Consider the following 14954-nt stretch of genomic DNA (forward strand, 5'->3'; position numbering starts at 1 on the left):
GCATTCTCATCTGGGCTCCATGACTGCTTTCTTTGAAGATGGAGGAAAGTTTTTTTTTTTCCATGACAGTAGTTGAAGCAGAAACCTTGACAGCCTTGATGAAGCTTAGCTATCAGCTGAACAAACAAGCTTGGTAGAGTGAATAGTCTCCACTTGTTTGTCAAATTTATGTTTTATGTTCCTTATTTAAGGGAAATATTGATAAGAAAATGAAACTCCACATTTAACTATAATAAGCCCAATATTATTATTTATAATGATAAATGATACATAGTAGTCAAAGCCAGAAAGTCCATGACCTGATTAAGGCAAAAATAATCACTAGTTCTGTTTTATTCTAGGCACTCTAAAAAACAGTCTTCAGATTTAAAATAATTGGTGACTCATTTTATATTATTCACATTACTGAAAAAATGTTTTTATAAGTTCATCAATTAACATTAACATTAACTCACCTGAAGTAATGGTACCACTTGGAATCTGACGAACAATCTGCTGTTCCTCACCAAATTCTGTTTTCCTAAATAACCATTGGAGTGTTGTCTTGTGACCACCATTCTTAGTGCAGATCAACACCACAGACCCTCCTAAAGGTCCATAAACAGTTGTTATAGATTGACTAAGACAACTCCGGAAACCTGTATTTGGGGACAGAGGAAAGAGTAAGTGTGAAGTTTAGAAAATCCATGTACGCCTCTCCTACATTTCATACAACACCATTAGAAAGCTAATAAATATGTATTTTTCAAGATCCTAAGAGGATAATATAATTATTACTGCTAGTTAACTATCTTTCCATCAGATTCTAGTTCCAATATTAACTAAATACTGAAGTGGATTTGAGAATATTATGGTTTTCTTCTCTGTATAGTTCTGAAAGAGCAGAGTGAGCTAATAGTTAGGAACTAGAAACAGACTATTTTCAAACTAACAATTTTTTAACCAACAGAACTGTTATATTATCCATAATTGATTTGCACTTAATGCAAGGAAAAAGCAAAGTGCTACAAGTAAATATAATGTGACTTTATTAAAAATAGTAATTTTATTAAACAAAGTCTCATTTTGAAAAAGTATTGATACAAATAAATAATTGTGATCGACTACTTAAAGTAAAACCAGAAGCATCTTCCATTAAACTTGCCAGGATGAATTTAAGAGCAAAAGACATTTATGACTTTTACAAGGAAACCAAAAAGGAAACTAAAAATGCAGGTGTTAGTAAACAATAAGATATCTACAGTTAACATGAAGTCCAAGGAAAAAACGTAAAGTAAGAAAATCAGTAGTTGAAATTGGTAGAAATTAATGATGACAATTGAAAGACTCTTCAATGACACATAAAAAGAAATGCAATAACTTGACAAAAACAAATGTACCCAGCCTGTAGAATCTCTAATAATAATCATAGCAGCACTCTCACTTGTGCATGGGCACCATTAATTGTGTGTTGGATTTAAGTAGCTGATGCCTTTTATCTGCTGCTTGATCTTTGAATCTAATGTTTTTATGTGTTTTTTTTCTAACATTCTTCCAATTTATGTATTCCCTGTATGGACTTTTTCTAATTAATTTGTTTCTTGTCTGCTCCTGTCTGATCTACTTTTTTGAGACACAATTCTCATTAATAATCAGTTAACTTAAATAATATAATATGGTTATATAATAAAAAAAATTGGAAATAAAAGCAGAACAGAACTACAGTAAAAATGATAGTTTAATAATAATAATAATAATAACAATAATAAAGCCCATCCTCTCTGTGTTCGCTCTTGTTCCAATAGGAATTCGCCAGGCAAATACAGTAGAGCACTTTAAAACACTGCTGAAAACACATTACTTTAACATGGCCTTTTTATAACTTCACTTTAACTTAATACTGATACTCTGTATGTTCAACTCTTCATAATAACTATTCACAGTGGCTCCAAAATCCATACTGACCCCTACTCTCTCTTCTGTTTCTTTTTCCGGTTTCTTTGTGGTGGCGGCCTGCGCCACCACCTACTCAAAGCATCATGATGCACCAACATTGATGGACTGAAAGCCAGAAGTCTACGTGACCATCATCATCAGGTCCTTCCATGAAAACCCTAAATACAAAGAGGACTGTTTGACTTATGTTAGGTAGATTGCCCAGAGGGGACTGGGCGGTCTCTTGGTCTGGAACCCATACAGATTTTATTTTTTTCTCCAGCCTTTGGAGTTTTTTTTTGTTTTTTCTATCCACCCTGGCCATCGGACCTAACTCTTATTCTATGTTAATTAATGTTGACTTATGTTTATTTTTTATTGTGTCTTCTATTTTTCTATTCATTTTGTAAAGCACTTTGAGCTACATTTTTTTTGTATGAATATGTGCTATATAAATAAATGTTGATTGATTGATTGATTGATTGTTTTATTTCAATTATTATCTGAAGGTGAAGTCCTGGAGTGGAATAGAAAGGTAAAGGCTTTGTATGAAGCAACTGTTTAGATTGTGTGCATATGAAAGAATATTCAGACCCTTCTTAAAGTCAATATACTCTAGAGGTCTCGATTTTTAAAAGAATGTCAGTCATTATATTATGTAAATTAAGTCTTATGTGTAAGAAAATTGAACATGACACTTAAAAGCATGTTCACAAAGAAAAAACACTGATAAAGCATTGCAACAAGTAACATTAATTTAACTAAATTTAACTGAGAAGAATTGGAAAGAATATGAGATTGAAAATATAAATCCATCCATTTGCTTAACCCATTTATCCAGGGCAAGGCTACTGGGGAGCGGGAGCCTATTTTAGAAATCATCATGCACAAGGCAGGAACAACACATGGACAGTGAAAGTATTAATGTAAATGTAAATTAGAGATTTGCATTTTAATCATAACTTAATTTCAATGAGTATATTTTCCATATTATTTTTGTACCATTTTCATTAATTTTGTTTTAACTTCAAGTAATAAGATATTAATTAGTTTGATATATTATACATCTACCTTTTAATCTACAATTTATTATTAGCATTCCTGCTTAGTCAGTCAGTCATTTTCTAACCTGCTTTGTCTTAAATAGGGTTGTGGGGTATGCCAGAGCCTATCCCAGCCAGCATAAGGTTCAAGGCAGGAACAAACCCTGGATGGGGCAAGGTGCTAGTCCATCACAGGGAGAACATATATACACACACCCAACCACACACTAAGGCCAATTTAGTATTACCAATCCATCTAACTCGCATATGTTTGGAGTGTAAGAGGAAATAGTAGCACCCAGATGAAAACCATGCAAACACAGACAGATCAGGCAAACTCCATCCAGAGAGGACCTGAGATGCAAACTCTGGTCTTCTTACTGCGAGGAAGCATTGCTACCACTGAGCCATTGCACCGCCCACATTTTTAGCTATTATACTCTTATTACTTGCTTTTTCTCTTTCTCTTTATTAGTGCTTTGCTATTGTTAATATCCACCAAAATGTTATTATTATTATCATTAGTATCTTAACAAATGTGTTATTTTTATTATTTAACATATTCATATCTATCTTTTGACTATTTTACTAGAAGCATTAATAATGATTAATATGTACTATTAGTTACAGAAGCTAATTACTAATCAGAACTGTCTGCATTGCTTGTGTTGTGTCAGTGGAATGGGGGGTCATTCCATGAGGTAAATGTACGTAAAGAAGTTTCACATAGTTTGAAAATCTGAGTTTATTCAAGTTGTTTTTGGTTGCACCAAGGGACTATGACAAGTCACACCCTTTAATTGAGGCAACTAAGTGTCACCACACTACTAGGCTAAGATATAGTTTAACATAGCTTTGCGGCTTAAGAGCTTATGAAATTCAAGTTTAATGAGTATCATAACCTTGGAGAAAAGTTCCAACATTTTTTAGAAAATCTAATGTTACTGCATTCTTAGTAAAGGTATAGTTAACACCATTTTATATGCTTTTTACAAAAATCAATACATTAAAAGCTATTCTTTCCATTGAAAATGCCAAGGAACAAATTATATATTGTATCTTATTTAAATAATTATAGTATTACTGTCAGTGGGAGTCAAAGCAAAATGTTTATAAAAAAATAAAACAAAATAGTTATGTTCCATTCATCCATACATCCATTTTTTAAACCTGCCTATCAAGTACAGGGTTAAGGGCGAGCTGGAGCCTATACCAGCAAGCACAATGCTAAAAGCCACAAATCCTCAGGCAGAGTTCAGCCCATTGCAGGGACAATACCCATAGAATGGGGTCAATTTAACATTGCCAGTCCTACCAAACTGCATGCCTTTGGACCATGAGAAACTGGAAAACCCGGAGGAATCCCACACAGAGAACAGGAGAAAATGTAAACTCTGCATAGAGAGCACCCAGGACCTGAATTCCAGTCTCCTTGTTGAGAAGCAAAGATGTGTTCCATTTAGCTAAAATTATTAATCATTGAAAGTTCCATTTCTAAGTCACTACACCTTTAACACCTTTACATGTAATGAAATGAAGAAGAAGAAAATGTCACAATTAAAAACCTTTAGAATCAAACATGATGGATGTGATTTAGACCACCAGCACAAATAATGATGTCATTTATAACAATTTCTAGTCATTTTTAACTATATGTCATGAAAATTTCTAGAGTAGTAGCAGTAGTACTAGAAGAAGTAGAAGTAATATTGTCACATGTACAGAGTACAGTAAAATTCCTACTTGCACATGACAAAAACATAAAACATGTCACCACTCTCTGGCACCATGAAAAACAAGAATGTATTAAAACAGCAATTTACTTTTTAATCAAATATAGAAATCAGCTTACTTGATATACTCCTTACCCCAATTTCCATATTTCTTGTCCAATTATGCACCCAAATAAAATGGGATTCGACAGGCCATGGTATTGAATGGCCATTTATATGGTACACAATTTATTGTAGTACATTCTTAACCTTATTGTCATAATTTCTACATCAATGGTTCAAAACATACGAATATTGGTTACCACATTTTTCAATAACCACCATCACCACCATCAATTTAAGGAAAGAGTTTAAGAATTTTAAATGATGCAGCTGTCTTGACATGCTGTTTGCCTATAGAGTGTCTATCAGGCAAAAGGGATTTGGGAGAGAACTGCACATCTCTCAGCCAGTACCTGCATAGATTATTATGTAAGGGAATCTGACTTCTACCTCTGTACAGGCTCTATTTTTATCTACAATCAGTTATGTTGTTCAAGATGTAAACATAATCTGACACATTAACATATTTTGAGTATGTTTAAATACTTTTAATTAAAAATGTCAGTTCTACTAGGGTGTTGTACCGTGTTAGCCATTATGGATGTAATAAGAAGTCAACCAAAATGACACCTTTTGAAAACATCACAATATGCAAGCTTTCAAGGCAGCTCAGGCCCCATCTTCAAAGAAAAATTGAAGCCATATATTGTCAAGTCAAGTTAGCCAAGCAAATAAATAACATGTTTGTTCTCTTTTGCATGTGGCACTTTTGTGTACAGTGTTGGTGATGAAGAGAATGTTGTGAAAGGCAACTGTTTGTCAGGAAGTTTGAAGCGTGTTCTTTGTACTAAAGCAGATCCTTAACATTGATGTTAAAGATGCTTTTTGGCCAGCTTGACATTTATGCAATCAATGAAGCTTTTAAAATGTGCTTGTAAATGAAACAACATAAAATAAATGTATCCTCAACAAAAGCTTTATCAATGATAATGTGCTTTTGACTTCCTAACTATAATAGGTGCTATTGACTGCACACATGCAAATTAATGGTTGAGTATCCATCCATCCATTATCCAACCCACAATATTCTAACACAAGGTCACAGGGGTCTGCTGGAGTCAATCCTAGCCAACACAGGGCTCAAGACAGGAATAAATCCCGGGCAGGGCGCCAGCCCACACACACTCACACACCAAGCACACACTAGGGACAATTTAGGATCGCCAATGCACCTAACCTGAATCTTTGGACTGTGGAAGGAAACCGGAGCACCCAGTGGAAACCCACGCAGACACAGGGAGAACAGGGGGCTGCTTAATTAAAAATTGTGCACATGAAAGTGGATCGCCTAAGACTATCTTTAATTAAGAAAAAATGTTCTTTGCATTATTAAAACTGATTAAGTCTAAATTGTAAGACAATGTTTATTTAAGACAGACTTACTTAATGAAGACTTGATTTCATAAACGTGCTTCCTGAAATGCTATTTTTATTAAAGAGAACATCAGTTATTTGGAATAACATTCAAATATTGTACAATTTGAATTTCTGTAAAAATACTATACATTATCTATATATATAATTGACCGAGTCGCCCAACCATGGGGTACGCACGACGCAGCCCGACCCGCCAACTCTAACCCTCCTCCCGCATCCACCCTTGCTCTCGAGGCATGCGCACTGCCTGCTCATGTGGCCGCCCCCAACACCTCACCAAACACATGTTTACACGCTGCATACAGCAATTCCCATCAACGACAAACATGCTTCTTCTTAGATGGTCCTGCAGGAACAGGGAAAACCTTTGTCTAAAACACCCTGATTCATATCATCAGAGCTAGGAAGCTGAGACCTTTGTCCTGCTTCCACATCAAAAGCGGTCCCGCCCACACGCAGCTGAAACGGCATTTCTCGCCAAGCTTCTGCAGTACACTTACAGAATAAAGCAAACTCTACATGCAGCGAAAATTTACTTCTCCAGCTAGATTCCATGCTCAGAACCATCAAACCCTTCACTAAATCATACAAACACATGCATGAAATCGCTCAGTCCAATCCAACAGCATCTGTACGAATGCTTTTCGAGGAAAACCCTAGGCAGGATTTATGACGATACAATGCCCTGACATGTCACACCAATGTTGCACCGATTTTCGTCGGAGAAGATAGCGAACCGCCTGCCGAATGGGACATTTGCATCTGTCCTATAGGCAACACCTGTAAACAGATTTCCACACTCAATATGAATTGTGATCCTATGGTTTACCCACTTTTATTCCCTTATGGAGACATTGGCTGGCACAAAGATTTACATGTTCCGATAAAAGAACCGACAAACGAAGAAGGCTTACTCAATGCCAATTTTACATGTACAGATTAGCAATGAGGAATACATTTAGTATTTTGCACTCCAGCGGTGAACTATTCCAACAGTACGTCATAGAGGCGTATGTTAATACAGAGGTCACGTGTCTCAACTATCTCAGATTAGATCAACAAGATTTGTACGTGGAACAATACAAAGTACTGTCAGACGCACTGCAAGCAAACGCTGAAAATAACAACGTATGAGTAGGCAAAATGATCATATTACCGTCCACATTTACAGGAAGTCCAAGATACAAGCAACAAAACTAGCAGGATGCCATGGCCATAGTACGTAAATTCGGACAGCCTCATTTATTTATCACTTTTACATGTAATCCTGCTTGGCTGGAAATTCTGCATGCACTGTCGGATACCCAAAGACCAGAGCGCAGACCTGATGTTGTAGTATAAATCTTTTGGATTAAGCTGCAGGAATTACTTGAAGACATTCTACAACAACATCTTTTTGAGGTTGTTATGGATTATATTTACGTAATCGAATTTCAGAAGTGCGGCCTTCCTCATACCCACATGCTGTTTACTCTTCACAATAATTCTAACAACCAGTCTTCAGCCATGGTCAGTTGTATGTGACTTTTTCTAGGGTTATATCTTTCGACTCATTATCTGTCGTCACCACCAAAACACCTATTCACAACTGCATCTTTCAAGAAGTATTTATTTCTTCTTAATTTCTGAATTCCTTTGTCACCGTTTTCCGTTCCTATTTTTACACTGCCGTATGCTACAGTTGGCTTCGGTTAGTTATTGCTAATTGAGATTGCAAGCATATGCTTTACTTTGCAATGAACAAGAAGTGGAAAGAAAAAGATGCAGAAATGTGTTACGATGCTGAGAGTGCTCTTCCATGGTCTTCACAGGGGCCTCTACACTGACTGCAGAGCATACCAGAATCCTCACTGGTGCACCCAACAGGAACACACTTGACCTGGCCAATTGACAGGGGGGATTTGCTAAATTCTAACGGGATTAGGCCCTCCACAAGTCCCAAAATACATTAGGAAATACCCTGACAAAGATAGGGCAACTATAACCCCCTGTCTGGGTAATAAAGGGCACATCAAGAATCTTTATAAAAAGATTTATTTACAAAAGTTCTGTAACTGCAAAATGCAAAAATGAGCAAAACAATGCAAAAATGGATATGCCCAAATGCAATTCGATAGCAAAATCCCAATATAGAATCCAACAATCAAGTAAAGTAAAGAACAGAAATCCAGTAAATTATAGATCACAGAAAAACACAAGAAAACTTAGCACATTCAGCATATAAGAGAAAATGTACCACCTTTGACCTGTGAGTCTCCTAATCCTTAATAGGGCTGGGTGAAGATCCACACAGAGACAGAAAGGGGGTCCAGTCCCTTGGGTAACCACCCACAAAGCACAAGGAACATAGGTGAACACATGACAACACATAGAAACTAAACTAATAATAATGAAATAATATAAATGAAACATAAATAAACATAATAGACATATGAAAAATACTTGAATTTAAACAAAGATGACAGAAAAAAGAATTTATATAGCAAATACAGGACATAAATAAGTAGAGCAATGAAAAAATGTTAAGCTAAGGCTAGAAAAAGAAATGTTAGGTTTAAGACAGAAATAGGACAAAATGTCTTCATATGAAATTTTATTGACCAGTGGAATTTACTGAAGAGGCATGTGCAGTAGTATAAGTAAACATGAAGTTATCCTTTAGAAAGAAATAGTTATTTTGCTTCATGTCCAGAATGCAGGAAGGTTGATCTACAGGGTGGTCCAGATCTAATTATGCAGATCCAGATTGTCTGGATGACTTTGATTTATACGGGGATGATTCTAGTTTGGCGCGAAGACAATTCTTCATGTCATGAGTTCGTACACTTCTCGATGGTCTGGGATTTTTAGGGTGATTTTTCTATGTAATAAACTTAATAAGTTACTGCGTAATGAAAATTAGATTTGGACCACCCTATATTTATTACAGATTTACAGAAGGAAAGCTTTCTTTTGGTTCACATGTGCTGTACTTGTGGTAGCAGCACCACAGTAAGCAGTGTGGAGGTTGATTGAAATACAGTATATTGATTGTTTTGTTAATATTTTCTTTTGAACAATGTACTATGTCTCATCTACTGTACAGCAGACTCTTAGTTTTACTGTTACATGGAGATATACTTTAAGTTTTAAAATGTGTTCTACCTGTAGATGTCTGGACATTTTCCTTAACCTTGGAATACTATATGATAAGAAGTGAAGAAACCTTTGTGGAGATACTGCATTTAATGTAATTTACTTCATTTTCATTGATGTTTTTTGTTTATGTGTTACTTGTATTACCAAATATTAACTTGATTGAGTTCGTATAGACTCCCTATGTACGTAAATTGTAATTGAATATAATTCGGACTCTTTAATTTTAATTTTCATTGAATGGCCATAAAAAAGTAAGGTTTTTCAGGTTAGAAATGAGTTTCCACTCTTGCTAGAATATTGGTTTTTGTTTTGTTCTTTTCCTTTTGTCTCTATTATGCTAAAGAAAGAAAGAAGCTTGTTTGCAGGCTGGGATTTAACGTGGGTAATAATGAGTAAACTTTTAAGAGTTGAATTACCACCTAACATTACAACATGTCATTATAGTCTGCTTGAATTACATTGTGATTTCTTTGATTAAGTAGCTAAAATGACAGGATTGAGTTGAAGTAGACATACACATAGCTTTAAACCTATTTTCATTTTCATCTATGGTGTTCCATGTGTTTGCTTGCTCATAGTGTGTCTGAGTGGATTTCCAACAATTGAAATTATTCCGTTTGCATGTAATTCATACAGTGCAATGCACTGTAAAGCAGATATCAATATTTACACAGTACTGTCTACACATTTATGGGAATGTGATGTCACTCTACTATATTTTTCCTATGTTTTACGTTTCCCAAAAGGGTCTGATAAGTCTGTAATCACACTTAATCTTAGTCTGGAAAAACACTTAATTCATATATTTTTATTTTTCATGTTCCTACATTTCTGTGATTAAGGAGGAGCAAGTCCAGTTAAATTTTATCGTTAGAGTAAATTAAATTAAAGTTGTGGAGAGGTCACCTCACAGTTTAACAGATTGCTTTCAGACTGCAGCCCATTAACAGAGTTGTGTTATTGGCTCACAGTCCGAGTGCAAACTACACATATGCCCCCAATTAGTAAGAAGATTCTCAAAGAATAGCAGGAGTGAACTCAATTTTTCCCCCAAAGTTAGCAAAAATGTACATCACTTTTATACAAAGTTCGAGTATACAGCACAAACAAAAGTAAAATAGATTTCTATTATGTATATATTTTTTTTCTTTGGTATTTGTTCATCAGTGTTACAGGATTTTATCAAATTTATTCTTTCTTCTATTTTGGATTAGAGTGCATATGCATAAAGAGTAATAGAAATCATATAAATCAATCTCAAACCCTTCTTTTGGATCAGGGATCTAAAAGATTCATTGGAGTAGTATTATATACTGTATGGTTTAATTTAAATCCAAAAGCAAAAAATGTCTCTATTACTCTTGCCTCTTGCATTAACAGCACTCTAAAATAAGTCAATAATATTCAATTGTAGTATAAATACAGACTGTCAAAGAAAACTTACTGAAACTGAGGCTGATAAGGACCAGTACTTTCATTGCATCCAAATGCATGATGTATATTGCTCTTTGAGGTTTGCTTCAGTTACAGGAGACACCTGGGAAAGACAAAACCACTTGAAAATTACTGATAATAGAACAAAATTGAACATTTAAAGTGAAGAGACTCATCACAAAGCATGGTTTATGTCTTAATAGAGTTGCTAGAACCAGAGATGTAGAAAAACCTAGTGCCATACTGAAATTATATTTTTAACAAGCATGATGTATCGTGCTGCTGCCTCGCAGTTAGGAGACCCTGCATAGAGTTTGCATGTTCTCCCTGTGTCTGCGTGTGGTTCCTCTGGGTACTTCGGTTTCTTCCCACAGTCCAAAGATATGGCAGGTTAGGTGCATTGGCGATTCTAAATTGTCCCTAGTGTGTGCTTGGTGTGTGTAAGTGTGTCCTATGGTGGGTTGGTGCCCTGCCCGGGATTTGTTTACTGCCTTGCGCCCTGTGTTGGCTGGGATTGGCTCCAGCAGACCCCTGTAACCCTGTAGATAGGATATAGCGGGTTGTATAATGGATGGATGATGTATCCTACAGTCTGCCATGTTAAGATGTATGTCTTTGTTTAAGAAGATGATAAACATCAGTTTTCTTTTAATAGAAGCCACAATGTTTACTTTTGTCAGATTAGAGCCTTAGAAACATCTACCATTATGGTATGAGGTTTTACTGTTTGTACTGTTGCCATGTTTTTCATTTACTTTTTGCTGAGTTTTTAATTTATTGTTAATCATTGTACTCTTGACCATGACTGCTGCCCCTGCTTGGCTTGTCTGTGTGTTCCATGAGCAGCAGTTGAGCTTAAAAGAGAAGGGTTGGCTCATATGAACATAGTCCATTCTTAACTGTACTTATGCTTTATACTGAAATTCATACATTGTGCACTGAGATATTTTTCCTAATACATGGTTATACAAATGTTTATTCATGAACTATTCTTTCATTGTGTGATCTATAGACGTGACCTCAAGTTGTCTCCCAAATAGAAAGATGCAAGGAAAACCATCTTATCACATGGGGAGGCCAATCCACTTCTCACAAACAACCCATACACCATTCCACTGCTCAATTTCCTTAAACACAAAAACAAGCACCTTTCTCACATCTTGCTAATTGCCATTTTTCTATCAGCAGAGTCCTTACTAAACACTATACTTCAGGCTCCAAGCTCAATGGTGCTATGGCGAAAAGGAGCCTTGACCTTTTTTTGCCTTTAGGTAAGCTTCAGTATCAACTTTTAGGCTACAAGGTGGCATAAACACCTAAACAGAGTTTCCCTTAGTATCCAAAGGTGTTCCTGCATATTGGCAATTTCCATAAAGTTATGCTTGTAAAATCCAGAAGGGCTGGAGTTCCCAGTAGCCTAGCTTTACCATAACATGCCAGGAATGTATATTACCCTCTGACAACTTGTGGAAATGCCACACAAAGTAATAGGAGGTTCCATACTTCAACAAGGATCCTAAATTCCCCAATAACATGTTGGCAGCACCACTTATGTCTTCAAACAAGGAAGCACTGCTTGTGTTTCATTTACAATAATCTGTATGAGATTTGTTTTATGCTTAAAATTATTTAATTTGTATTTAGTTAACAGCAGAAAAGCCAGTAAGGTTGTGAATTTTTTCAGAGCCATGTCTCATTGCAAAATATATGTATTTCTGAGAATGGTTTATTTACTAAATGGCACTTCATAGTCTTTTTCCTTATCTTTTTGTGAAACTGCTTGACACCATTTTTGCGATGCTCATTGCTTTATATTTCTGAAGACATTTTTTGTTTTTGCTTATTCCTAGCTTTTCCTTTGCTTTCTGGTTATGCTATGGTTTTGCCAATCTTTCTTAGTCTTTTTATTATTGAATCCAATTTATTTAATTTTTTTTCAAATTTAGCTTTCTTTTTACTTTATGTGCAAACCTATCATTTTACCAGCAGTCCAGAGTACAGGAATGATGCAGTGCTGAAGTGGGTGCCCACCTTTAGCAGGACAAGGAGCTGACACATTAAAGCACATTCCCACACTCTTATTGGGCCAGTTTAGAATCATCAATCTTTCTAAACAGTCTTTCTTAGGGATGTGCAAGTAAAACTGAATTTCTCAGAGGAAAAACAATGCAGACACAAAGAGAATTAACAAACTCCCTAACAACTCTGGTCAAGCTAGTATTCATGTCTAGCATCCTAGTGCTGTAAAACTGCAGCTAGCACCACCGTACCACTCACTGCATGCATTCAGGAGTGGATTCTATGGTTTGGAATACAAAATAAAAATGAGTGAATGGTGAGCAGTCAAGATATACAGTATTGTAGATCTGAGAGAAACATCTATATCATGAAATACATTTTTGAACTTTTATTTTGGGAGAGACAACTTTTACTCCATCTCTGCAATTTCCATTGCCTTTTTAGTTGATGTAGTTTTTTTGTAACTGTTATTTTTTTTTTTTTGCGGGACTTGTGGATGGCTATTTAGTTCTACATTAATCTACTACTTAAATAAATGAACAACCTTTTCAGTGGAACTGAAGACACTTTGGTTGTATTTTTGATGAAGAGAAAAAAGTAAAGGCACTTCTTTCTGTTTCCATTACTGGCTTTAGAGAAATGCTTGTAAATCAGTGCAGAGTGGTATTATAGTGATGTCAGTTTGTTCCTCTGCACATTTAAAATAGTTATTAGCCATATTTTGCCAGGACGGCTCAGAAAGCAGGTGAACAGCTGCCAAAGTATGGTTTGAAGAGTGACCATGGCTGGCATTTATTGCTGTAACATTAACATATTTCTCAGGGTGTTTTGCTAAATTAAATTTAACAAGCAATGCTTATGTTTTATTGTTGACACTCTAGTTGGAATTCCACAAGTAACTTTTGCACCTTTAATTTCTGAAAATCATCTGAAAATCACAAAAAATGTTTATGACAGTTTCTGATAAGGCTGCTGCTACAATGGCTTCATAGCCAGCACATGCACAGAGTAACTGAAACAGAAATGACTCCCACAAAAAAAAATGTGTGGTATAAAATAGTCTGTCTGTAATATACTTTTATTCTTAATTTAAAAAATAAAATGTTACTAACTAATAATTAAAATTATAACAGAGCACTCCCGACAAACTTTACAAACTTCCGTTTCAGATAAAGTCATGTCTCACCACCTGCCCTGTACTATGCACCATATACTTTATACATCATCTCATACTCACTCTTACAGGAGATGATCTTACTAAAACCAGAATACCCAGAAACCGGGAAAGTTTAATGTTTACATTTTCTCTTAATCATGGACTTGTCTGCTTTCATCATCTGAATGTCAATTGACTTTTTCAAGAATATCAACTAATACTAAGATATCAGATCTGAAACTGAAAACAAGTATGCACCTATGTACTGTTGTTTAAGGCATTAAAAAGTAAAAAAAAAAAAATAGTGAATGCAATGGTTAACCAGATAAGTCTGTGTAAAATTGACAGCAACTCGACCGCAGATGATGCTGACAAGTAACCTAGACCACACAGAACTTCCTGCTGTACTCTCTTTGCACAAAACCACCAAGTCTATCTAAAATGCACCTTCACATGCTTAAGACATTAAACAAAAATTCAAGATAAGCATGTGTGCTTTTATATACTTTTTAAGCACTGACTTTTCAATAAACAACTGCTTTTGTTATCTGAGTATTTAATAGGAGGAAGATGTAAAAAATAAACAATTTCCATTAATAAAATTTGAGTTGTTAAATAGTATGCATCATTGAAAAACATAAGGATGTGAATAAATATTTTCACAACTGTAGCTGTAATGTAATCTTAGATTTTATAATGTCCCCTGGAAACATGTAAATGCTAAAGAAAAAAAAAATTAGGAGTGACACTGTTTAGACTCAAAAATGTGCTGAAGTAAACTACTTGAAAGAAGAATGTGTGCTGTTCAACAATATCATCTTCAAATTACCTTGTAATACTTCTTCAATTACAGTAAATGTCACTGCAGGTTTTCAGAAAAATGATTTTAACTTGGCCATCTGCAGAGGTTAGCAGGTTAGCTTTTATATACTGAATATTTTACAAAAGCATATAGTAGATGATACAGGAGGCCTGAGTTCTAGATGGGTCCCATTGATAAAATGAGTCGCATCTAAACCAATATTGCTATTTTATTAT

General features: G+C 35.3%; 1 protein-coding gene across 5 annotated transcripts in view; it reads right to left on the reverse strand.

Moving 5' to 3' along the window:
- The window catches only part of cd4-1 (CD4-1 molecule), a 126782-nt gene that overhangs the window by 58351 nt on the left and 53477 nt on the right, over positions 1–14954 (reverse strand). For 4 of the 5 annotated variants that reach the window (XM_039763657.1, XM_039763655.1, XM_039763656.1 and 1 more), the window contains 2 exons: positions 10752–10844; positions 456–638 (listed from right to left, as the gene is read on the reverse strand). In XM_039763657.1, the coding sequence (XP_039619591.1) occupies positions 456–638; positions 10752–10800 (232 nt within the window). In that variant the 5' untranslated portion in view covers positions 10801–10844. Of the gene's footprint in view, positions 1–455; positions 639–10751; positions 10845–13997; positions 14028–14954 lie in introns of those variants that run through there. The other variant, XM_039763658.1, reaches the window with a different exon arrangement.

Source organism: Polypterus senegalus, chromosome 9 (genome assembly GCF_016835505.1).
Source record: "Polypterus senegalus isolate Bchr_013 chromosome 9, ASM1683550v1, whole genome shotgun sequence".
Taxonomy (NCBI): Eukaryota; Metazoa; Chordata; class Cladistia; order Polypteriformes; family Polypteridae; genus Polypterus; species Polypterus senegalus.